The 26,967-nt window shown below is 43.3% G+C and overlaps 1 protein-coding gene across 6 annotated transcripts in view; it reads right to left on the bottom strand.

Annotated features, from left to right (window-relative positions):
• The window catches only part of LOC136699218 (ribonuclease inhibitor-like), a 58,409-nt gene extending 39,952 nt beyond the window's left edge, over positions 1–18,457 (bottom strand). The window contains exons 1-9 of one of the 6 annotated variants that reach the window (XM_066673747.1): positions 18,383–18,441; positions 15,657–15,716; positions 11,323–11,537; positions 11,153–11,228; positions 10,715–11,056; positions 10,446–10,523; positions 10,268–10,357; positions 10,043–10,164; positions 68–430 (exon numbers count right to left, since the gene is read on the bottom strand). In XM_066673747.1, the coding sequence (XP_066529844.1) occupies positions 68–329 (262 nt within the window). In that variant the 5' untranslated portion in view covers positions 330–430; positions 10,043–10,164; positions 10,268–10,357; ... (4 more) ...; positions 15,657–15,716; positions 18,383–18,441. Of the gene's footprint in view, positions 1–67; positions 431–10,042; positions 10,165–10,267; positions 10,358–10,445; positions 10,524–10,714; positions 11,057–11,152; positions 11,246–11,322; positions 12,851–15,656; positions 15,717–18,382 lie in introns of those variants that run through there. The other 5 variants (XM_066673748.1, XM_066673745.1, XM_066673743.1 and 2 more) reach the window with 5 other exon arrangements.
• Positions 18,458–26,967: the final 8,510 nt, after the last annotated feature.

Here is a 26,967-nt window from a genome sequence, read left to right as displayed (position 1 = left end):
TGACAGATGGAATGAAGAATAGTCTGCAGAGGATCATTAGTAAGGATCATAAACAGATGGTTCTTACCTCTTACTTGTACATGAACAATGGTGTCTTCAAAGTGAGATGTAAATTTGTCCTCAACGTAACACTGGTAAACTCCTTCATCAGACGCTCGGACCGAGGAGAGTTTCAGTGATGTGTTTCCTTTCCACAGTTCATCTTTAAACAGAGATGTCCTCCCTCTGTACGACTCCATCTGCCCATCATTCCAGTCTCTACTATCTTCATACAGATGAACTAGTGTGTCAGCCTGAGTCAGTTTCAGTCTGATCCATTCTACCTTCATAACCTCAGCATTGTCTCTGGGTTGGATTGAACAGGGCAGAACCAGGTCTTCACCAGCTTCACCAACTACAGGAGCGTCAGGACCAACTACTTTAAATTGCTCTGAAAAGTTAAGAAGTGAAAATTATTCAATAAAATATCTGTAATCTTCCTCAAGCCTTAGTGCAGCAGTCTCCCTGTTGCGGGGCATGATTCAAGCAATGCTTTACTTTATTCTTACGTGGTTAATATAATTCATGTGTACAAGGACATATAATTGGATAGGGACAACTTAAATGTCCCTAGAAATACATTTAGACAGGAATTGCAATACAAGGGTTCATCTGAGTCTAGCCAATGCACTTGGTTCATAAATGATTGAGATACTGGACCTTACTTAAACCTTTCCACCAGTTTCACAAACGCTACGTAAGCACCAGATATGTGGATGTTAGTGAATACTAGGGATGGGCAGATTCATACATAAATATTGATACGTCCGATCCTTGTGTTTACTTTTAAGGATCAATTCTGGAGCCAAAATATAATCTGTTTATATATTTTGTAGGATGGATGTATATCCTTGCTGTCTATTCATAATAAAATGCCCATAATAAAACTACTTTTCCTTCAGCCTTCTCCCTCTGGTGCCCCCCCACACACAAGATGTGTTTCAAAGCTTAGGCTGCAGCCGAGGTATGACCTATGGAAGCAAATCTGTCTCATCAGACTTTGAAATATTACCACTTTTGAATTTGTAGAACTGAATTTTTTTGCACAGAAATTCTGCATCTGAATTTTGTTGCTTTTGAATTTAAGGCTTCAGATTTCCTCCTTTGAATATTTTGCTTTGCAATTATGTATCTGAATATGAATTGAACTCATAAATTTTCAAGAACATGTTTAAACTGTTATTCATTCATTCATTCATTCATTATCTGTAACCCTTATCCAGTTCAGGGTCGTGGTGGGTCCAGAGCCTACCTGGAATCATTGGGCGCAAGGCAGGAACACACCCTGGAGGGGGCGCCAGTCCTTCACAGGGCAACACAGACACACAGATACACATTCACACCTACGGACACTTTTGAGTCGCCAATCCACCTACCAACGTGTGTTTTTAGACTGTGGGAGGAAACCGGAGCAACCGGAGAAAACCCACACAGACGCCAGGAGAACACACAAACTCCTCAGAAACAGTCACCCGGAGGAAACCCACGCAGACACAGGGAGAACACACCACACTCCTCACAGACAGTCACCCAGAGCGGGAATCGAACCCACAACCTCCAGGTCCTTGGAGCTGTGTGACTGCGACACTACCTGCTGCGCCACCGTGCCTCTCTAAACTGTTATTATTCAAAGAAAATAAAATTAGATAAAATAATTAAAGCATAAAACAATTCAAAGAGTATATTTTGTGTGTGTGTGTGTGTGTGTGTGTTCTGGTAAACCCCACTGTATGGGGACAAAAAACTGTTTATACAGTCACGTCATGGGGACCTCTTGCGGTATGGGGACCAAAAATCAGGTCCCCATAAGGAAAACCACTTTATACGAATGTAGGAGCTGCCCATAGTGGCCCTGTGTGGTTTTTAGAGTTGGCCCATAACACATGTTTATCCGTCAGTGTGAGTGTGTGGTAGACCCTCCTGCCTCTGCTCACCTGTCCAAGCTGCCCGACAATGTTAATCGCAAGATTCATATCTGGTCGGTGCTTCTCTGGGCTCTTTTGGCATTTACTCATCAACCCATGATGGGTCTGCTGCAGTACTCTGTTATCGAGCTTCTCCGGCTGCGTTTTCACCACCTGTCTGCACCTCTGCTGGCTTCATTACTGCCCCATCCGGACATAACTTGCCTGCCATGCCGGAGATATGTCCACCGCAGATCTCACCGAACTTATCACCAAGACACAACGAAAACAATAACATCCATCTGGTCCACTTCTCGTCGACCCTCACGTCACACTTGCCGGGTCGCTGACCATAGTGTGCTAGCCCACCTAGACCTGTCGGCTAACACTCCGGCCAAATGTGATAACTCCACCGTCAACTTCGGTCTGCTCAACATCCGCTCACTCATGAGCAAGGGACATCTCATTCAGGATCTCCTCATTGACAAAAAAATGGATTTCCTTTGCTTAACTGAAACTTGGCAGCAACCCAATGACTTCTCCCAACTTAATCAATCCACTCCTGCTACGGGGTTTGTTTACATCTGCCAACCCCGTAGCATCGGCCGGGGAGGAGGTCTCGCGGTGAATTATCGCGATGTCGGTGAATTATCGGTGAATTAAATGGAAAGTCTCTCAGGTGCCTGTTCCTGCCTTCTCCTCTTTTGTATCGACCGTGTGTCAACTGTCTGGATCCACTCCCACCATCATCACCACCGCCTCATTTCTTTCCTCAATATTAAGGACATTGATTTGGATTCTCTCTCCTCCAGCACCTACTCCCTCATGGACACTCATAACTTAACCACCCCTGATGAGCTGGTTTCACACTACAACACCAGACTTAATTCTTTACTCAACTCCCTCGCTCTGCTGAAAACCAGGTCTGTTGCATTCTCTCGTTCTGCCCCCGGTTTACGCCGGAACTTCGGCTCATGAAAGCCAAAGATCGGCAACTCGAGCGACTCCACCGGAAAACTGCTCTAACTGTTCACAAAGACATCTACAATAATCATATGTTATGCTACAAGGACTGTATTACTCAAACCAAATCCGCAAATTACACTGGTATTATCTCAGCTAACGAAGGTAACTCCAGATCTCTCTTTTCTCTGTATAAGAATATCACCCAAGCTCCGGACTCTCTACCATCTCATCTATGTTCTACTGCTTTCTGTAATTCACTCATGACATTCTTTGTTGATAAGATCCTGAGAATTCACCAGCATCTCAGTTTACTAACCATCTCCTCTATCAACTCTGAACTTCCTCCTCCTGCTCATTCGTTCTCCTTCTTTCAGCTTCCTTCCACTTCAGAAATCTTTGATATCATCCGTAAGTCAAAGCCATCCACATGTCAGCTGGACCCTCTCCCCACAGTTTTGGTTAAAGCCTGTTTTCCTTCTGTAGTCGCTCTCATCTCTGCCATCATCCACTCCTCTCTTTCTACTGGAACTGTTCCTCCATCATTTAAAACTGCTGTAATTACTCCAATTCTAAAAAAAACCTGGTGCTGATCTAATTTCAATAACTTCCGTCCAATCTCAAATTTACCCTTCATTTCCAAAAGTCTTGAGAAAATAGTAGCGTCTCAACTTCATATTCATCTTTCTCAAAACAAACTGTATGAACAGTTCCAATCTGGCTTCCGCCCTCTCCATAGCACTGAAACTGCTCTCATAAAAATCACCAATGACCTCCTAATGGCAGCTGATTCTGGTTTACTCTCCATCCTTATTCTCCTGGACCTGAGTGCCGCATTTGAAACTATCTGTCACCCCACACTCCTCAATAGACTATCCTCCATTGGTATCACTCAAATCCCTCTAAACTGGTTCAAATCATACCTCTCCAGCCACACTCAGTACATTCAGCTTAAAACTTTCACGTCCCACCCTTCTTCTGTCACTTCAGGTGTGCCCCAGGGCTCCGTCCTGGGGCCCCTCCTCTTCATCATTTATCTTCTTCCCCTTGGCCATATTTTTCGTAAGTAGAACATTAATTTCCACTGTTACGCGGATGACACCCAGCTCTACCTTGCCTGTAAGCCCACTTCCAACCACCCTCCCCCCTCCCTTACTGACTGCTTAATGGAAATAAAATCTTGGCTTTCCCCAAATTTACTTAAACTCAACAGCGATAAAACTGAGGTTCTTCTCATTGGTACTAAATCAACATTATCCAAAACTGACAGCTTTTCTTTTAACATTGACAATTGTTCTTTTCTCCCCTCCCCACAAGTAAAGAGTCTGGGTGTCATCCTCGACAGTACTCTTTCTTTTCAATCTCATATCAATAACATTACCCGGTCTGCCTATTTTTATCTCCGTAACATCAACCGTCTCCACCCCTCCCTTACTCCCCATACCACTGCCATCCTTGTCCACAGTCTTGTCACCTCCCGCCTTGATTACTGCAACTCCCTCCTTTTGGGTATTACCCACAAATCTCTTCATAAGCTTCAACTGGTCCAGAACTCAGTTGCCCGTATCATCACTAGAACCCCCTCCATCCACCACATCACTCCTGTTTTGCAACAGCTCCACTGGCTTCTGGTCAAGTTACGCATTGATTACAAGATCCTTCTGTTAACATTCAAGGCCATCCACAATCTGTCTCCACCGTATCTTTCCAATCTCCTCCATGTTGTAACTCCCTCTCGCACCCTCAGATCCTCCTCCATTCACTTGACTGTTCCCCCTGCCCGTCTCACTTCCATGAGAATTAGAGCTTTCAGCCGCTCTGCTCCCCAGCTTTGGAACAATTTACCCCCCAACATACGGAACATAAACTCACTCCCACAATTCAAGTCTTCACACAAAACCCACCTGTTTAAGATTGCCTTTTCTTTAAAATGACTCAGTTGCATTGTTTATTTTTTCCCAATACTGTATACTTGTGTGTTTTTCGGTATTATTTATGTTTATTGTTTACTTTGTACTCTTAGTAAGGTGTCCTTGTGTGACAGAAAGGCACCTATGAAATAAAATGTATTATTATTATTAAACAGGAAATCAAAGTCACATATGTTTTCAGAAGCTACTGAAGGTTTGGTTAAATGTTAAAGAACACAGCAGTAATAATGACTTATTTAATATCTTTATAATAAATGTACATGTTACAAATTATGGTGGAAAAGTCTTAGTGTTTACAGACTAAATTACACAATAAATACTGCATCATATTGCATAGAATTAAGTAAATACAATCCCTATAAAATCAGAAGGCAAATTATTTATGAACACTGTGTTCACAGGTAACTGAAGAAACAACTGCCACTGGAGATGTTAAGAGCTCCAACCAGCCTGTACATTTAAAGGCTTAGACTGATGAGCACAACATGAAAACTAACCAGCAGGTACCAGTGTCCAACCAGGAGCTATTCGTAATCAGTAAAAGTTGTACTCAAATCTAAATTCATTTGAAAATTGATCTTAGATATGTTACGTGACCAAGTGGTCAGTTTATTTGCATGTTATGCAGTATTGAGCTTGAATTGACCATGTGTTTCTTCTGTTTTTTGTATTTTAACATATTGCCCTTATGATATGTGTTTTCATTCGACCAGTATTGCAGCTAATAATGTGGCAGAGGATGACTCCTGTCCCTCTCTCCACTCAGAGACCCAGATGCATGATGCTACTCATCCAAACAGCACTTCTTCAGCGGTACAATGAAGTTAGTCACTTCTGATATAATTCTACAGCCTGTCTTTGTCATGTTTTTGTTATTTTTGTTGTTTTTTAAGGCAGATAGAAAAAGTCAAGGAGCTTTTTGTGATGATTTTTAGTGTGAATTATTACACTAGTCAGTTTACGGTATTGCACCTGGAAGGGTAAAGGTAGAGGAATGAGGAGGGCAGATTTTATCCTCCACTGAGGCAATTTTTTTGGCAAATTGTCACTCATCGTCCCCACAACACACTTTCCTTCTATCAGTGTGTGAGTAGAATCTATGAGAGCTATAACACAGAATCGGTCCCCTTAAGGTATCGTATTGATGTGTGAGACAGGTCCCCATAAGGAACCGTTATGTTTTGTTCTCGAAGTGTGAATGCAGGCAGTGACGCTACTGTTGCACACCCCACCGCCTCCTGCTCACAAATAAAACTAGTCATCTGTATCCAGGTTTAATCTGTTTAGCTCTCTCTCTCTATCCAGGTTTAATCTGTTTAGCTCTCTCTGTATCCAGGTTTATTCTGTTTAGCTCTCTCTGTATCCAGGTTTATTCTGTTTAGCTCTCTCTCTCTCTATCCAGGTTTAATCTGTTTAGCTCTCTCTGTATCCAGTGTTACGCTGCGCTGTGTATGTGTGTGGTTTTTTTTCTCTCTCTCTCACTATCTCTGTAAATGTATAGGTTCTGCAATCTGTTCCAGTCCATGTTTGTTCACTTGTCTAGAGTTCATTCCATGTTCCAGTTCGTGTGTTTGTTCATCGTCCTGAGTCCAGTCCGTCATCCAGTCCATGTGTTTTCTGTCACCACTTCGTCTACGTCATCTCGGCGGGAGTCATAAATACGTGTCTGTGTACACTGTTAGGAAGCTTTGTTTTGTGCTGTGATTTGTATTGTGTATATTGAATTCTGTTTGCCTGGTTTTGACTTTGATCCATTCCTATTTCGACTACGAGTTTATTTTTGCCCCTTTTGAATACTGATGCTAGATCTATCTTTTGCAAATTATTGTAACACTGTGTATATATTTCACCAGAGTAGGGTTGGCTGCCGTTTGTTTTGGGAGTGGGTTTTGTGTGTGTTTTTGTGGATAGACAGGGAGTAAGGTAAGGTGTTGTCTTTTGTTTACACTTAGGTAAGTTAGAGTTGTTTGTGGGTCAGTTAGGAGGGGTGTTTGTTTGTTGTTTTTGTCGGCTAAAGGCCATCCTGAAGTTTACTGGTGTTTGGTTTCGTTGTACATATCACATTTACAGTATATATTCTATTCATTATTCATTCTGTGTTTCCGTTTGTGTCCTTTTGTTTCACCATTTACATCTGTTACAGTTATTCCCTTCATATATATTAATCTATCACATCCCTCATTCTGTTACGGCTCAACCCTAGACTGGGTCTTAACAGAATTTGGGGGCTCGTCCTATTTTCATCTTCTGGTTGTTTTTTGTTGTTTTTTCTGGCTCGTGGTTTTCTTTTTTGTGGGGGGTGAAGATGACTAGTTTTGATTTGTCCGCGTTTGCTCTTTGCCCCACTTTGGAGGTGTTTGATTCGTGTCGTGTTGTCGATCTGCTTTTGATAGCGGATTTATTTTCTGTAAGTGTCCCTCGCTCTGCTCCAAAACGGGAGATTAAGGAGGCCTTGGAGGCCCAGTTAGTTAGAAGGGGAATTTTGCCTGAGAGGGGGGGGGTTCTCCGGGTGTTGCTTTGAGTCCAGTTCGGAGTACGGACGCGACGGAGGCCGTGGACGACTCTGAGTTTCTGCCGCGCATAGATCCCAGTGTCTCCCTCTCTCCTGTTAGATCCATGCTTGGCCATTCGACTTAAAGAGCTAGAGCTGGAAATAAAGATTCAGGAGTGTGAGGCAGAGTTACTCCGGTTTAAGGCAGTGCACGTCGAAGCTGAGAAGGAGCTTGCATTAAAAAGAATGAGTCTGAGGGATTATAAACCTGTCCCTCTCCCTCGCAGTGCGGCCTCTCCCACGGCGCACTCTCCTGCTCATGAGTGTTCAGGCACCGGCCACGCCACCGGTTCCCAAGCCCCGCTCTCCAGCTCGCTCATCGGCCGTAAGTACAGCGCGGGATTTTGATGTGAGTTTGATGTGCTTTCAGGGAAAATGAGGTGGATGCTTATTTTCCGATTTTTGAGCGGATCGCTACCACTCTTAGTTGGCCTAAAGGCTTGTGGTCTCTGCTGCTTCAGTGTAAGTTAGTGGGCAAGGCTCAGGAGGTTTGTTCATCTCTGTCGCTGGAGCAGAGCTTGAATTATGACGTCGTGAAAAGTACTATTCTGCGGGCGTATGAGTTAGTTCCAGAAGCCTACAGGCAGAATTTTAGACGTCTTACAAAAACCCCCAGCCAGACGTATGTGGAATTTACCAGAGAAAAGTCTCTGTTGTTTGATCGATGGTGTGCGGCTAGTAATGTCACGACATTTGAGCAGCTTAAGGAGTTGGTGCTGCTGGAGGATTTTAAAAACAATCTTCCTGATAAAATAGGGTATACCTCAATGAACAAAAAGTCACTAATTTGTCGGTTGCCGCTACTTTGTCTGATGAATTCGTTCTGACACATAAAACAAACTTTGTCCCGAGTTCTCAGCGTGACGTGTCTCGCCGCACCCCCACTTCACAACCTGCTGTTAGTTCCTCTCAGTCTGATGTTTCTGAAAATAGAGAATGTTTCTATTGCCATGCTGTTGGTCATTTAATTGCTGCTTGTCCCGTTTTAAAACGTAAAGAAGCCCGCAATTTAGCCCCAAAGAAATTTAACTGTTGGTTCGTTTCATAAGACCCCTGATAGTGACAGTTCGTCTGATCAGCCCTTGGTAGAAGCACTGTTTAAACCGTTTACTTTTTCTGGGTTTGTTTCTCTTAGCGATACTGGAGATAAACAGTCTATTCGGATTTTAAGAGACACTGGTGCTGCACAGTCTCTTATTTTAGACAGCGTTTTACCTTTTTCTGGCTCTAGTTATTGTGGTAGTGACGTTTTAATTCAAGGGATTGAGCTAGGAGTTGTCCGTGTGCCGCTCCATAGATTTTATCTGGTAACGCCTGAGTTTTCAGGTGTCGTTAAAGTTGCAGTTCGTTCACAACTTCCAGTAAATGGAGTATCGTTTATTTTAGGTAATGACCTGGCTGGTGATAAGTTGTTTACACTACCTGAGGTGGTTTCTGAACCCCTCTCTGCTGTGGAGAACTCATCTATTTTTCCATCCTGTGTTCTCACTCGGGCTCAAAAGAGAAAGTTTGAGGATGTAGTAAGGTTATTTTTAAGTAAAGATGACCCATTCTGTGATGCTTCTGTTCCAACTAGTGGTGATAAAGGGACAGATATTTGTAACATTAATTGCACTGATACGCGAATTACTCGTACGGAGCTTGCGGCTGCTCAGAAATCAGATCCCACAATTAAACGCTGTTTTGATTCTGCACTTGATGTTGGTCCTGATAAACCCTTTAGTCCCTATTATGTTGACAATGATGTCTTAATGAGAAAATGGTCTCCCCCTTCTTCGTTGGATGGTTGTACTGATGTGTGTCAAATAGTTGTTCCCCAGCCCTTTAGATCTCAAGTTTTGTCCCTAGCTCATGACCATCCCTGTTCTGGACATCTCGGCATTCGTAAAACGTATCAGCGTGTTCTTAGGTATTTCTTTTGGCCCACAGTAAAATCAGATGTTACCCAGTTCTGTCGCACCTGCCATACATGTCAGCTCGTGGGGAAACCTAACCAGATTATTCAGCCTGCTCCACTTCACCCCATACAGATAACATGTGAACCGTTCGAACGTCTGCTGATTGACTGTGTGGGCCCTTTGCCAAAATCTCGCTCAGGGAACAGTTATTTACTTACTTTAATGTGTGCTGCTACTAAATTTCCAGAGGCTGTTCCCATCCGATCCTTACATTCAAAAGTTATTATTAAGGCTTTGATTAAGTTTTGTACCACGTTTGGTTTACCTAAGGTGATACAGTCTGACCAGGGTTCCAATTTTATGTCTCGACTGTTTTCTCAGGTAATGAAAGAGCTTAACATTAAACATCAGGTGTCTAGTGCATATCACCCAGAGTCACAGGGCGCACTTGAACATTTCCACCAAACTCTTAAAAACATGTTAAGAACTTTCTGTCTTGAGGTTGGTAAGGATTGGGATGAGGGGGTTCCACTCCTTTTATATGCAATTAGAGACGCTGTGCAGGAGTCAGCTGGGTTTAGTCCTGCTGAGCTAGTGTTTGGCCATGTGATAAGAGGTCCATTAAAGGCCTTGCAAGAGCAGTGGTTGTCTCCCAGTTCGCATACACATGCCAAGCCTATCCTAGAGTATGTTCGTTCCCTTAGAAAGCGCATGAGGTTAGCTCATGTTGTTGCCAGACGTGCTTTAGAGTCCTACCAAAATAAAATGAAAGAGCGCTATGACAGAGATGCAGTGCACCGTTCTTTTCAGGTGGGTGACCAGGTTTTAGTGTTGCTGCCTGTGGTAGGCTCCTCCCTACACACTCGTTTTGCTGGTCCCTATGAAGTGAAAGAAAAATTAAGTGACACAAATTATGTAATTATGACTCCGGATAGAAAAAGGAAAACTCGTTTTTGCCACATTAACCTTTTAAAGCCTTACCTCTCTCGTGCCCCTCATCTGTCTTCTTCCTCCGTAGTTGCCTCTGTGGCAAATGTGTCTCCCACTGAGTATTCTCCTGAATCTGATGAACTACACATAGGCCGCTATAGTCTCCCATGTGCCCGTTTGCCCAATTCAGAAGCACTTCTACACTTAGATAATAAAATAGCTCACTTACCTTCTGATATCCAGGCAGATCTTAAGACCATTATTTACAAATATCCTTCTTTGTTTTCTGATGTTCCCTCATGTACCTCTGTAATTGAACATGACATTGATGTTGGCGATCATGGTCCCATTAAACAACACCCCTATCGTGTGAATCCAGCTAAGCGTGCTATCTTAAAACAAGAAACACAGTATCTGTTTAAAAATGGTCTTGCCATACCCAGCTCTAGCCCTTGGTCCTCCCCTTGTTTGTTGGTACCTAAGCCAGATGGTACTTACCGTTTCTGTACTGACTTCAGAAAGGTTAATGCAGTCACTAAGCCTGATTCTTTTCCTCTGCCCCGCATGGAGGATTGTGTTGATCAAGTTGGTTCTGCAAAGTTTGTAACAAAACTTGATTTACTAAAAGGTTATTGGCAAGTGCCACTTACCTCTCGTGCTTCAGAGATTTCTGCCTTCGTCACTCCAGATACTTTTATGCAATACACAGTCATGGCCTTTGGACTCCGAAATGCACCTGCCACTTTTCAGAGATTAATGAATTGTGTATTGGCTGATGTACCTAACTGTGCAGCTTACCTAGATGACGTTGTGGTATATACTGACACATGGGACCAGCACCTGGAAATTTTAGAATCAGTTTTCACTCGTTTACATGATGCTTCTCTTGTTCTGAATTTAGAAAAATGTGAATTTGGTAGAGGAGTTGTTTCTTACCTTGGGAAAATAGTATGTCAGGGTCAAGTGAAGCCATTAGATGCCAAGGTGCAAGCCATTAATGCTTTCCCAGTTCCTAAGACAAGGCGTAAACTAAGACGTTTCTTAGGTATGGCTGGATATTATATTTGTTTTTGTAAATATTTCTCGGTTTTAGTGTTGCCGCTTACCAATCTTCTGAAACAGAATGTCCCTTTTGTTTGGTCCTCTGAGTGTCAGACAGCTTTTGATGCTGTGAAGCTGCTGCTTAGTAATGCCCCTGTGCTTGCAGCACCTGACTTTAATAAGCCTTTTAAATTAGAGGTAGATGGAAGTGATACTGGAGCGGGTGCTGTCCTCTTACAAGAAGGTGAAGATCACACTGACCATCCGGTTTCCTTCTTTTCTAAGAAGTATTTAAAACATCAGTTAATGTACAGCACCATAGAGAAAGAGACACTCACCTTATTATTAGCACTTCAACACGTTGAAGTATATATTGGTAATAGTTCTGTTCCAGTCATCATTTACACTGACCACAATCCACTAACTTTGCTTAGCCGTATGTGTAACTCGAACCAGCGATTAATGCGATGGTCTCTCATACTTCAGGGTTTCTCTTTGTCTGTCTGTCACAAGCGGGGTGTAGATAATGTTGTTGCAGATGCTCTGTCTAGGTGTTAATGTTCTGTTCCTAATATGGGTTTGTATTTGTGGGAGGGGGTGTTACACTGCGCTGTGTATGTGTGTGGTTTTTTTTCTCTCTCTCTCACTATCTCTGTAAATGTATAGGTTCTGCAATCTGTTCCAGTCTATGTTTGTTCACTCGTCTAGAGTTCGTTCCATGTTCCATGTTCCAGTTCGTGTGTTTGTTCATCGTCCTGAGTCCAGTCCGTCATCCAGTCCATGTGTTTTCTGTCACCACTTCGTCTACGTCATCTCGGCGGGAGTCATAAATACGTGTCTGTGTACGCTGTTAGGAAGCTTTGTTTTGTGCTGTGATTTGTATTGTGTATATTGAATTCTGTTTGCCTGGTTTTGACTTTGATCCATTCCTATTTCGACTACGAGTTTGTTTTTGCCCCTTTTGAATACTGATGCTAGATCTATCTTTTGTAAATTATTGTAACACTGTGTATATATTTCACCAGAGTAGGGTTGGCTGCCGTTTGTTTTGGGAGTGGGTTTTGTGTGTGTTTTTGTGTATAGACAGGGAGTAAGGTGTTGTTTTTTGTTTCCTTTTGTTTACACTTAGGTAAGTTAGAGTTGTTTGTGGGTCAGTTAGGAGGGGTGTTTGTTTGTTGTTTTTGTCGGCTAAAGGCCATCCTGAAGTTCACTGGTGTTTGGTTTCATTGTACATATCACATTTACAGTATATATTCTATTCATTATTCATTCTGTGTTTCTGTTTGTGTCCTTTTGTTTCACCATTTACATCTGTTACAGTTATTCCCTTCATATATATTAATTTCAACCCATCCCTCATTCTGTTACGGCTCAACCCTAGACTGGGTCGTAACACCAGGTTTAATCTGTTTTGCTCTCTCTGTATCCAGGTTTAATCTGTTTTGCTCTCTCTGTATCCAGGTTTAGTCTGTTTAGCTCTCTCTCTGTATCCAGGTTTAGTCTGTTTAGCTCTCTCTGTATCCAGGTTTAGTCTGTTTAGCTCTCTCTCTGTATCCAGGTTTAGTCTGTTTAGCTCTCTCTGTATCCAGGTTTAATCTGTTTAGCTCTCTCTGTATCCAGGTTTAGTCTGTTTAGCTCTCTCTCTGTATCCAGGTTTAGTCTGTTTAGCTCTCTCTGTATCCAGGTTTAATCTGTTTAGCTCTCTCTGTATCCAGGTTTAGTCTGTTTAGCTCTCTCTGTATCCAGGTTTAGTCTGTTTAGCTCTCTCTCTGTATCCAGGTTTAGTCTGTTTAGCTCTCTCTGTATCCAGGTTTAATCTGTTTAGCTCTCTCTGTATCCAGGTTTAATCTGTTTAGCTCTCTCTGTATCCAGGTTTAATCTGTTTAGCTCTCTCTGTATCCAGGTTTAGTCTGTTTAGCTCTCTCTCTGTATCCAGGTTTAGTCTGTTTAGCTCTCTCTCTGTATCCAGGTTTAGTCTGTTTAGCTCTCTCTCTGTATCCAGGTTTAGTCTGTTTAGCTCTCTCTCTGTATCCAGGTTTAGTCTGTTTAGCTCTCTCTCTGTATCCAGGTTTAGTCTGTTTAGCTCTCTCTCTGTATCCAGGTTTAATCTGTTTAGCTCTCTCTCTGTATCCAGGTTTAATCTGTTTAGCTCTCTCTCTGTATCCAGGTTTAGTCTGTTTAGCGCGCTCTCTCTCTGTATCCAGGTTTAATCTGTTTAGCTCTCTCTCTGTATCCAGGTTTAGTCTGTTTAGCGCTCGCTCTCTCTGTATCCAGGTTTAGTCTGTTTAGCGCTCGCTCTCTCTGTATCCAGGTTTAGTCTGTTTAGCGCTCGCTCTCTCTGTATCCAGGTTTAGTCTGTTTAGCGCTCGCTCTCTCTGTATCCAGGTTTATCCAGGTGTTCGGGGTTTAGTCTGTTTAGCTCCCTTTATTTCCAGAAGCCTATGACAGGCCGACCCATGCTATCACTCCCTGTTCCTGTTGTGTAATGGGCCATGTGCTATATGTTCCTCTCATTTGTTTAATTGTATAATCAATAATTGTTGATTGCATTGTGTTTTTTACATGTTCATTCTCATTGTAAACATCATCTTGGGGTCATTTGAAAAGCGCTTTACAAATGCAATTTATAATAATAATTTAGTAATATTATTATTACTGTGCAGCTGACCATAACGCCTTTGTAATGGACAAAAAGTATTCTTTGAGTATGGTTTGTAGTGTCATAAATTAGTTTTAAAATGTTCCGAAAAATACGTTTATCCTGTTTCCAAGAGGCGCTAGCATTGACTTTAACACATTAACAAATCAAAACCCTGAAGGGATCTGACAGAATGTTAGTGAATATAAATATCTTGCAATATGACTAGACCACATTTGAACATTAAATTACCTTGTTTATCAGCTCACAGGTAAACTGAGGCACACCTACATTTCCTGTATAGACTGTCAACATGTGTCTTTGGACCATGGGATGAAACCAAAGGAAACTCACATGGACACGGGGAGAACACACCACACTCCTCACAGACAGTCACTCGGAGGAAACCCACACAGACACAGGGAGAACACACCACACTCCTCACAGATAGTCACTCGGAGTGGGACTTGAACCCACAACCGCCAGGACCCTGGAGATGTGTGACTGCGACACCTACTTGCTGTGCCGTCGTAATAGCAGAATTTAGTATTATCAGATATAAAAGTCATTATTTTTTATACAAGGAGCACAAAAAAACTCTCAGAACTAAAATATAGAATTGAAAGAAGGAAAAAATACAAACATTTCTCTAATACTTTAGTATTTTAGGCTATTGGCAGAACTACATTACCCATAATTCATATGTTTGTTTTGGTGAAACCAGTTCTAGGCAGTGAATATGGACGGTATGCTCTGAGGATACTGAAAAGTAAAAGACGCCTGCTCTTTATTCTCTCTTGCTGTCTCTACTTTAAATCACACATGCAACATAAAAAAACCTACAAACATTACAATCACTGCATGATTCTGTGGTTTGTTTTGATAGATAGATACTTTATTGAAATATTGTCCCTTAACTCTGCTCTCCTGAGTTGTGTTGTTCATTTATTCATTTATTAAACTGAAAGATAATCAAAGAATAAAATGAGACATAGTGGTGCTGCTGTGAGGAAAGTGTCTCTGTGCTGTGTGTGTGTGACTCTTTTTAAAGGGGATGAGAGGAGCAAATCTGATTGGATAAAGCCTGCTGATCAAGTTTTAATCTGAGCCATAATCTTTTTGGGACTGAGCCTGTTCGCAATTTTATGTCAAATCCCATTTACCATAATCTCAGTCTGAGTTTCTGCACAGCCGTCACAAGCCTGTGCCGCTGCCTCCTGCCTTATTTCTGCTCTTGCCCCATGTCCATGAAAGAAGAGCCCTAGGTCTTGACTTGATCCTGATCTTGGCTGTAGTCGTGGTCTTGAATTGACAAAGTGGATTTTGACAGCAGCCCTATGTCGTGATTAAGATGTAGTAAATGGTATTTCAGAAAGATAAAAGCAGGCATCCCTGAATCAGCTCTGGTCACTATCACCTCTGCACTAACTCAGAAAAGACTATATATTGATCTTTGTAAATTGTGTGCGTCTTTCCCAGGATTTCCTATGTCAAATCTGAGCATTACATTTCTGATGTACTAATCTGTTGTTTTGACCAAAGCCTGGTCTCTAGTTTCTCCTCGTGTTTGTCTCTTCAGTTTATGTTTTTACTCTTTACTCACTCTGGATTATTAGGGGGTTATTTTTTATTTATTTATTTTTTATTTCATCAACAATAATCAGCTCCCTCTGGGATCCTACTTGTTTCGACTCATCCTTGATACAATAAAACATACACCAATACACACAAATAACACAGTACAGTAGTGTGGACACTTACGTGCTCTAGTCTCCACACAGACAGAGAGAATGAGAGCTGTCACAATGAGAAACTTCATCCCTGAAAAACAAATGAAGATTTTCTCACATCAGCTGAACACACTCTAAAGCTCCATTTACATAGATTCATTTATTCCTCATGTCTGTAATATTCAGATACTCCTACAGATCTTCATTTACTGAATCAGATGTCAGACCAGAGCTGAAATGTTTACAAAAGCAAGATTTTTGTTTTGTTTTAAAATCCAAAGACACAAATTAGAATAAGTAAATGAATCAATCAATAAACACATTCCAAATACATAAAGTAAAAGTGATTTAGATTCCTGTAAATTCCCTCAGTCTCTTTGTAACATTAAAAGAGAGAAACAACCCCAAAGAATGTATTCTGTAAAACAAAGTATCTGAGATGTTCACTATAACCAGGGGCAGCTCTCTTTTCAGTCGTTCTCACCACTCTTCCCCGTGAAGACCAGAAGCTGTTCTCTGAGGATGGCTGAAATGTCAGAGAACATGGCAGCAAACTTAAGGGTGTGTGTGTGTGTGTGTGTGTGTGTGTGTGTGTGTGTGTGTAAATAATTTATCCAACTTCAAAAAAAACGTGACAAATGACACATAAATTAAGTGCATAAACACTACACAGCAGCCACTACACACTACACAAACAAATACACAACACAGTTGTCTCAGCACAGAAGGAAGAAAATCTATATTGTGCCTGTTTTTGCGTTTATGAAAACTTTTTTTAAGTATTTATATGTATAATAGCAAAGCAGCATAAAATAAAAGCACATTAGCTGTAATATATTAATTGTGTTTACTACACCGTGTCAGTCATTCATTCTTTATGTGTAATGTCCTGCCTGTTTTCCTCACCATGTGGTCATGTAGCACATGGCTCCGGTTGTTGTTCTCTGCCCTAGTCCCACCTTAGCTCCGCCCTCTCATCAGTGTCTCCTTTGTAGTCTTGCCCTCTCGTTATTATCCCCAGGTGTTCCTTGTCAATGCTCTGTGTATATAGTCCCTTTGTTTCAGTGTTCCCTGGTCGGTTCTTGTGTGTGTAGATGTGTGTTTCTCTTGTGTGTGCATCTCCCATGTCTACCTCTGTTCTCGGTTGTCTGTTTGTTCCTGTTTTGTTCGTGTGGTTAGTTTGTGAAACTCCTTGCTCATGTTGGTTTTGTTAAATAAAATATTTCTTGCGTTTACGTCCACCTCCCTTGTCTGTCCTGCCCAACCGTGACATTGTGGGACTGAACTTCATTCAGATTCAATTTTGTCTCTTATAGAGTCATTTTTGAGTATTACATAGTAAAACTTCCCTTTTTTAAAAACATTTTATCCTATTCTGTCTAGAGAACTTGTAGAGTATTGCACTGTGCCATGCTTCTGTACACTCTACGCTGCACTGTAACTTTCAATTACCAATCACATTGCTGCACCTGTTTTTATTGTAATTATTGTTATATATATAAACACAAGCCACATGTTCCTCTGTCTCAGTCTTTTCCCCGGGGTAAATAATCTGACCCTGCTCTGAGAGTGGAACAGATTCTTGGAGGATAATGTTTTATTGCGACTGTCGCCTAAATTATTCCTCTGGTTTGGCTGAAGGTTTAATAAAGGGTTTCTCCTTGTCTGAAGTGTGTGTGATCAATGAGAGATGTTTACATGCTGCAGCGAAGACATTGACCAGTCCCAAATGTCTTTCTACACCCTCCGTAGGGCACAGTAGGGCATCATAAAATAATGGTTTGTGCACTTACACAGGGAATTGTATGTCGACAATAATTTGAACTATAAGGTTCAAGTTTCTCTGCTGTATTATTGTCTAATTACTGTCTGTATTATTAATTTATTAATGTGTGTAATTATGGTATTATTCATTTATTAATGTGTCTAACTACTGTCTATATTATTAGCTGCCAGAGCTCCTCTGATTGACACAGACCAACAGAGCTCTGTTTACAACAGTGACGTGGATAAATGGGTCAGGGATCAGTACTTATATTTCTTTCATTTTAAATATGAGGACTGCATGTATCGACAGAAACAATTTAAATGTCACAGTTTTTATTTGAGATGTGTTTTGAGTAATGAGTTGGTCCCTAATACGGCAGCTACTCTCTAAATAGACATCAGCTGTAACCAATGAACACAGCACAGATTTCTCTTTTCTAAGTATTTTACAAAATGTGTCGACTTTTCTAAAGAAGGGTTTGTAGTTTTCATTTGTATTTTTAAATTTAATTTAATGTGTTCCCAATAATTCAAATTCCATTTATTTGAATTATTTATTCCATTTACACACACACTCACACACACACACACACACACACACACAGAGTATCTAACACTGATCATTAACATTGTTTTCATTGTGTGTTCTTTTCAGTTCATGATCCCTCTCTCTCTCTCTCTCTCTCTCTCTCTCTCTCTCTCTTTCACACACACACACACACACATTATCTAACACTGATCATTAACATTCTGTTTTCATCGTGTGTTTTTTCAGTTAATGATCCCTGTCTCTCTCTCTCTCTTTCACATACACACACGCACACACACACAGTATCTAGCACTGATCATTAACATTCTGTTTTCATCGTGTGTTCTTTTTAGTTTATGATCCCTCCCTCTCGCTCTCTCTCTCACACACACACACACACACACACACACACACTGAAATATCTTTAATCCTCAGGTCAATAAATTAAATGTTATTTTTACCTCTGTATTTCTCTGTTTCTGATCGTCACAAACTCTTCACAGCAGCACTTTCACTTTCATTTAAATCCAGTTTGGACTGGATCAGACTCACACAGGAGGAAGTGCTGGAGCTTTATTGTGGATTAAACATGGGCGGAGTCACGTTGTACTCAGGCACCTCCCTGTGTTTCTCTTAGAGTGAGACGTCTGTTTAACCCTTTGAGGTCGGCTATGCCGCCGGCATAAAATTGAAATTCCACATAAACACGTATATAACTCTGCGAGATTTTATCCTAAAAAAAAATACAACATACCTCGGAAACCTTGAAGGGTCTACTTTCCAACTATATATAGGATGAAACGATATATATATTTATATTCTTGTGAGAGAAGCGTAAACAACAACCGGCACATTTTTGAGGCACAAGCTTTTTTGTTCCGCCCATAGACGCGTTCTGCCATTCATATGTTGACACTATGGTAATTCGGCAGCTGCTAGTGGAGGATCATTGGCTGATAATTTGCATGAAAACGCCCAAACACAGAGCCACATGTCGCGGAATTGTTTACGTGGAGCTTCGTCATGTCGCACTCACGGGAGCTGGAGCCACTGCGGAGGAGAGCTTTGTTCTGGAAAATGAAGAGGATTTCAGCTCATCTGACGAAAGCGGGGAGGACAGTGACGAAGAAAGATTTATTTTGAGATGCGGATTGATCCGAAGGAGGATTTTTGTGAAGGGTAAGTGAAATATTTCTTTTCAAATGAAACAAACCCACGCTTCGCGCTTACTGTGTACACTCCGCGAATTCCGGATAAATTAAAATAAAGAATAAATTAAATAAGTATTCCTTTGTATATGAAAGCATAAATTAATGTAAAAAAAACCTGCTGTTGTGTAAACGGGACATTCAAGTGTAGCCTGTTGCTAATCTGAGTGCATGCTGAGAGTGCTAACATTAGCATGCGAGGCTCCAGTACCATAAGTGTGGCTTATGGCTGTAAATGTTTAGCCTAGTGTGTTAATGTCATGTGTAAATGGCCTGTGTGAATGTAATAGTGTCATCCTATGTAGCTTGTTATGCTATGTACTGCTATACATAGGTCATATGTAAGTACTGTATTTGAAATACAAGAAATTATTAGTTGTAGTGACTGTTGGCATGAATAGCTAATCTTTGTAACTGCTCAGAAGACAGTTGCTCACATTTCTTATTATTTTTCTTTCAGAAATGTGGAAAATACTCCACCTCCAAGCAAAGACGACGGCGTCAACCAAGTCTGCAACCACCAACGTGTAAACACATGGTCCTTCCACATCTGCTCTGTAAGTTTAGCATTTTGCAGTACACAACTCAGCACAAAACTTTGAAGTGGTACAGAAAACTGTTTCTTCACTTCTTGGACATTGCTGCTACCAATGCCTACATTCTCCACAACAACTTATGCAACAGGACAGCCTGACCCACAAGGCATTCATGGAAGAGCTTGTTGAACAGCTGTGTGGTATGCAAAAACCCCATGGAAGTGTGAACAGTGTGATGTCTACCTTTGCATGCAGCCAGACAGAAACTGTTTTAGAGACTGGCATCTTTTGTTGAACTGACTCATACATATATACACACACAAGGATATACAGTATGACTATCTTTAGTATATTATCACTATGTTTACATGTGAACACATTTTCCATTTATTTTAATTCATGCCAGTTATTTATTTTTTTGTTTTTATTGCTTGTTTAGTTCTCTTTTTTTGAAATAAACTGTGATAAACTCTGCCTCTGGTCTCTTCTCTTTTGACAGCTGTGGCAGTGACAGCTAATGGGCCATTCATTAGGCAGTGGGGTGGGGACCTCGCACCTCGGTTTTCGCACCTATCTTCATACATATGCAACGTAGGAGCCAGTGACTGAGAAAAACAGAGTGTCACCTCACATTTGTTATGTCCTAAGTATAAAATTACATACAATTTATGAAAAGTAGAATCAGCAGTGTGTTGCCAAGACCCGTGTTCACAAAGTTTTGACCTCAAAGGTCCCGGTGAGGAATGTTTAGAATGTGTTTTTTCACAGTATATCAGCACTTCTGAAAATAGGTTTTTGGAAAGTCTAAGTTTAGAGTAAATTTAATCAAAATGTAGATGTATGACACTCTTACTGATTCAACACTGTTGTTGCAGAGATAGTTCTGAAAAATGCATGTGTAACACTTTGAAATGATTTTTTCTCAGATGCGTACAATTTGTAAAACAATCAAGGCATGTCAGACTACACCAGGGTGTCTGAAAACCCCTCAGACTCCAGGGGGTTAACTGTGAATGACTTACATCAGACACAACAGACCACACATCACAGACCGCAGGACACAGGACACAACACAGACCACAGGACGTTGTAATCATACACAGGATGAGATATATACAATATCCTATTCCAATCCATTAGAGCTTTGCATAGGGCCCATCCCACTCTCTTCCTGCCTGCAGCCAAAACACTCTTGTAATCTTTGGCAATTTAAATCCTAATCCAAACCAAAAGGGTTGTTGAGGCTGTTTATGATCCGATCAGCAACCCGCTACACATAACACAGAAGACTACTCATTGAGCCCAGTCCATGTGTACTCAACCATTGCATCACTAGCTCTTCACAGGTGTCATCAGGTGAACACCTCCCCTTGTCAGAGGCTTTGGCTGAATTAAGCCCATGACATCTGCGGAAGGCTCAACAGTGAAGTCTGGCTTCCCAGACCCACCCCACTCCAAGCCAAATTTACAGCCCTAACACACCCTTAACCATCAACTGTAAATCCACACTGGCCTCCCTGGTGACTAAGGCTGTACCTAGCACCACCCCCACTGGCACCGTTAATGCCCAGTGCCAACAGTTCCATGGAAATTTTATCTAATACATCACCGGCATTTACAGTACAGTACAGTAAAGTACAGAGTCAAAGACGCAGGACAACATGTATATATAGTAATGTGGTGGAGTCCCATCCTGTTGGAAATTTCAGGGGAACTACCATCTTCAGTCAGAATGGATAGGAACACTGTTTCCTGTAGCACTGTCAGGTAGCGCTGAGCATTTATGTTCTGGTTGAGCCTGTAACGAACAACAACTTTCTGTGTCGATAACTTTGAACCACTAGAGATATTGCAAATCAGATTGTGGAGATCAATGTCTGAGGCAATTCTGGTTTTCTTTGATATGCTCCATGACCACCTTTCCTTTGGAAAAATTTGCTCTTGATCCAATATGGCGGCTTTCAAGATGGTGGCCATGTTTATAGTCTAAAAGATAGGACCCCCTCACCCATTACTTGCTGGGGTATACAGATAAGTCATTTTCCCTTTTGTTTATGAAGTAAAAGGGTGTCCTGTGTCTTTTGACTCACCCTGTGTATTTCCACAACAAGTCTGTGCTCTCCTTATCCATAAGCAGAGAAGGAATTATTTATTGCACTGTTGCCCCGGCACACAACAGCAGATAATACAGCACTAGAGACAACAGACTGGTGAAGTGTCCAAAGGACCTCAGTTTCCTCAGAAAATATAGCTCTGACCTGTGATCAGTTCCAGAGTCTTCATCCAGTGGGAGTTCAGGGAAACTGGACAGTAGTCATTCATTGCCACCCCTTGCTTCTTCTTGGGGAAAGTAACCACACAAGCCACCTGACTGGAACACTTTCTTGGCCTCAGCTCAGATTGAAGATGTACTGAAGATACACACAGCTGTTCAGCACAATGTTACAAGACCTTAGTCTCAATGCCGTCTGGTCCTATGACGTCTTTGTTTAACCATGGCTTTTGATCATTTGTAATGTTTGCAGTGTGAAGGAGACGTGGAAGGTGGAGACATATGCAGAAATGAACATTTATCAAACCCTAAATCTAACACACAGGGAAATGACACACTTCACAACAACAATCATTAACAGTGAACAGAAACCAGGATGAAGTAAGACATAAACACAGGCATAACGATAGTAATACTGTCACATCCTGGCACTTTCTTGTTTGTTTTCCTATCTCCGCACATGGTTTTGTTTATGTTCACTCTCCGCCCTCGTTTCTCTCTAGCTCCACCTTTGTCCCGTCTCTGTTCCGCCTTCTTTAGCTTCGTTATCTGTGTCAGGTGTTTCGTGTTAAGTTCATCTATTTAAGCCCTCTTCCCTCACTTCCTGTTATCGGTCATTGTTTGTTGTTGTTAGGTTTGGTTGTTTGTTTGTTTGCGTTGTCGTTTGTTTCCTGTTTTCTCGTTTCTCGCCTCGCTCTTACCCGTCTCTCTTTTCTATGTTATTTCATGTTTATCAAGTTCGTTTTGTTATGTCATTTCATTATTAAATTCCGTGTTGTAGCGAGTGTGTCCGCTTCCTTAAAATCTACTCCTCACGTCCGCAGCGTGACAGAATGACCGATCAAAGAATGGACACAGCTAGCACGGACTACCCATTTAAGAGAGGAGTAATTCGCCGTACTCCGTTCCACAATGATCCCGTGGAGGAGGCGTTGAAAGCGGCTTCGGAGTGGAGTCAACGGCTTCAGAGCATGTCCGGTGCGGTTCCTTTTACCCGAACAGAGGACTCGATTCGGGAGTCGAGTGATTCCTCCGGCGGGAGTCGGCGGAGCCGGAGGAGAAGGCAGGCTGAAACCCCAGCTCCAGAGAATTACCCCCTCAGGTCCGGAGAGATTTTTGGGGGGGCGTTATATACTAGGGCTGTTAGCCTCAGTTCACAGGACATGGGAGATGAGGCTAACAGAGGCGCATCTCCGGGGGAACTACGGTCAGAGAAGTCCCTCGAGAGTGCGCCCAAACCCGCTAAATCCTCAACTCGTGCTCGGCGAGCAGCACGAGCACCTGCCTCGCTGGGCGTTTCAACTCCTGCTCCCGGAAGAGCGGCACCTCCGGCCGCGCCTCTCTTCGTGCCCGCGGCACCTCCGGCCGCGCCTCTCTTCGTGCCCGCGGCACCTCCGGCCGCGCCTCTCTTCGTGCCCGCGGCACCTACGGCCGCGCCTGTCTCCTTGAGCGCAGCGACTACGGCCGCGCCTGTCTCCCTGAGCGCAACGCCTACGGCCGCGCCTGTCTCCCTGAGCGCAATGCCTACGGCCGCGCTTTTCTCCATGAGCGCAACACCTCCGGCCGCGCCTGTCTCCCTGAGCGCGACGCCTACGGCCGCGCCTGTCTCCCTGAGCGCGGTGCCTACGGCCGCATCTGTCTCCCTGAGCGCGGTGCCTACGGCCGCGCCTGTCTTTCTCAGCGCGGGGCCTCCGGCCGCGTCTGTTTCCATGGACGACGTCGCAGATTCTTCTGCCTCCGTGGACGTCGTCATTAGGACCCCAGTTCCTAAACACCGCTCTGCGCTCACTCCTGACCTCCAGGAGAAGCTTACAGGCCTCATGGCACGCCTGGAGCTCTCCTTGAAGGCGGCGTCCGCTTCTCCTGTCTTCGAAGGAGCGACGCCCGCCTCTTCTGTTTCCGTGGACGACGGCGCAGATTCCTCTGCCTTCGTGGACGTCGTCGCACGTTCTCAAGTCTCCGTGGACGACGGCGCAGATTCCTCTGCCTTCGTGGACGTCGTCACACATCCTCCTGACTCCTTGGACGTCGTCGCAGTTCCGTCTGCCTCCGTGGACGACGTCGTCGCAGTTCCGTCTGCCTCCGTGGATGACGTCGTCGCAGTTCCGCCTGCCTCCTCGGACGTCGTCGCAGTTCCGCCTGCCTCCTTGGACGTCACTGCAGGTTCCCCGGTCTCCGTGGACGTCGTCGCAGGGTCTCCAGTCTCCGTGAGTACGGCTCCCTCAGCTGATCCTATCTCCGAGACTGTGGCCACGGCCGTTTCTGCCCCTGAGACTGTGGCTAAGGCCGTTTCTGCCCATAAGACTGTGGCTAAGGCCGTTTCTGCCCATAAGACTGTGGCTAAGGCCGTTTCTGCCCATGAGACTGTGGCTAAGGCCGTTTCTGCCCATGAGACTGTGGCTAAGGCCGTTTCTAAGCCAGTGACTGTGGCTCCGGCCTTTTCTAAGCCAGTGACTGTGGTACCGGCCTTTTCTAAGCCAGTGACTGTGACTCCGGCCGTTTCTAAGCCTGTGACTGTGGCTCCGGTCCCAAGGACTTCGAGGCCATTCCCCAGAACTGTACCCAGGCTGGCACCTTGGACAGTCCCACAGACACATGCCAGTCCTGGGTACCACCCAGTTGTTTTTGTCCCTGTCTCTGTTCCTGTTCTGGTTCCTGTCTCTGTCCTTGTCCCTGTGCCTTTGTCTGTTTTTGTTTCTATTCCGGTCCCTGTCACCGTGTTTGTCTCAGTCCCTATTAATGTCATGGTCCCCGTTCCCTTGCCTCAAGTCCAGTACCCTGTTAAACCTCCTTTCCAGTCTCAGTCTCCGTTTAGTGTCCAGTCTATCTTTCAGTCCCCTGTCTCTAATCCTGTCTTCTCTCGTTTCCCTTCTCCATTCTGAGTCTTTTCTAGTTTGTCTTGTTCTTCTGGCCCCCTCCTGCGCCAGCTCCTGGAGAGTCTCGTTTTTCGCGCCCCGGGAGTTGCGCGTCTTGGGGGGGGCGTCTGTCACATCCTGGCACTTTCTTGTTTGTTTTCCTATCTCCGCACATGGTTTTGTTTATGTTCACTCTCCGCCCTCGTTTCTCTCTAGCTCCACCTTTGTCCCGTCTCTGTTCCGCCTTCTTTAGCTTCGTTATCTGTGTCAGGTGTTTCGTGTTAAGTTCATCTATTTAAGCCCTCTTCCCTCACTTCCTGTTATCGGTCATTGTTTGTTGTTGTTAGGTTTGGTTGTTTGTTTGTTTGCGTTGTCGTTTGTTTCCTGTTTTCTCGTTTCTCGCCTCGCTCTTACCCGTCTCTCTTTTCTATGTTATTTCATGTTTATCAAGTTCGTTTTGTTATGTCATTTCATTATTAAATTCCGTGTTGTAGCGAGTGTGTCCGCTTCCTTAAAATCTACTCCTCACGTCCGCAGCGTGACAAATACATACATACAAATACTGAGCGTAACAAATTACAACCAGGGAACTGCAAAGACAAAGACTACAAACCACTACAACTTTTCATAATCATAACACGGAACCCAAGATATAAACATGAAGCCGTTCAGTGGTGGTCAAACACAGACACAAGCACAGGGACTGACTGTGCACCAATTGTTTTTAACCAGAAGCAGACACCTCCTCCCCTGGTTTCCCCATTCACACTGGGTCCACACTGGTGCATAGCTGAGTCAGGGGCACTGTCTGTGAGCCACGTCTCATTCAGGCAAAACACACAGCGGCTCTGGAGTTCACGTTGGTACTGATTACATGTAAACTAAGCAGAGGGGGTTTTAAAAGTTGAGAGTGGAGTCTAGAAATATGCCCCCTGTTTGCTACAGTGTTATTTAAAGTGGCATTTCATGCAATATTTCCTAGCTGGGCAGGCAGCCAAGTAGTTTTCCTGTAAGAATTGGGGTAATTGTGACTCTGTTACCAACTAATTTCAGTTTTTCTAGCAAAACATAACAACCATAAACAATTACCTCTACAGATCTCTGCCCAGGGACAGACAACAATAGACAAAACTGGGACAGAGACGGAAGAACAGCTCGCACGTCATCACCATACTTCAGCGCCATCACATCTCCTGAGCGAGTTTTCATATTGGAAACGTACAATTCAACATTAACCATGTTTACCACAGATGAGCCAAAACATTAAGACCAACATCAATCTGATATCTTCATGAAGAATTTGATACTAGGTGTCCCACACTAATAACTAAGCTGAGCACATGAAAACATTCATGGCTCCAAGGTTCAGTTCTGATGCTCACAGGCCTGTTATAAGTCATTCTCTCTGTGGTGGTACCCTCAAGGGTGCATTTTCAATACCTTTAATTAGGGTTAACCTTATTCTATTATAAATATAGGTGTTAAGCTTGTGTTGATTCCATAAGCCTCATTTCATCTCCAGTGTGTGGTGTGTTCTCCCTGTGTCTGCGTGGGTTTCCTCCGGGTGACTGTCTGTGAGGAGTGTGGTGTGTTCTCCCTGTGTCTGTGTGGGTTTCCTCCAGTTGACTGTCTGTGAGGAGTGTGGTGTGTTCTCCCCGTGTCTGCGTGGGTTTCCTCCGGGTGACTGTCTGTGAGGAGTGTAGTGTGTTCTCCCTGTGTCTGCGTGGGTTTCCTCCGGGTGACTGTCTGTGAGGAGCGTGGTGTGTTCTCCCTGTGTCTGTGTGGGTTTCCTGCGGGTGACTGTCTGTGAGGAGTGTGGTGTGTTCTCCCCGTGTCTGCGTGGGTTTCCTCCGGGTGACTGTCTGTGAGGAGTGTGGTGTGTTCTCCCTGTGTCTGCGTGGGTTTCCTCCATTTGACTGTCTGTGAGGAGTGTGGTGTGTTCTCCCCGTGTCTGCGTGGGTTTCCTCCGGGTGACTGTCTGTGAGGAGTGTGGTGTGTTCTCCTGCATGTCTGGAAAGGCACCATTAATGCAGAGAACTATGTTCAGGTTCTAGAACAACATATGCTCCCATCTAGACGTCATCTCTTTCAAGGAAGACCCTGCATTTTTCAACAAGATAATGCCAGACCACATTCTGCAGCAATCACAACATCATGGCTACGTAGGAGAAGGAT

Source organism: Hoplias malabaricus, chromosome 6 (assembly GCF_029633855.1).
Source record: "Hoplias malabaricus isolate fHopMal1 chromosome 6, fHopMal1.hap1, whole genome shotgun sequence".
NCBI classification, from domain to species: Eukaryota; Metazoa; Chordata; class Actinopteri; order Characiformes; family Erythrinidae; genus Hoplias; species Hoplias malabaricus.
The sequence above is the reverse complement of the archived record's forward strand: the minus strand, read 5'-3'. Positions and strand labels throughout refer to the sequence as shown.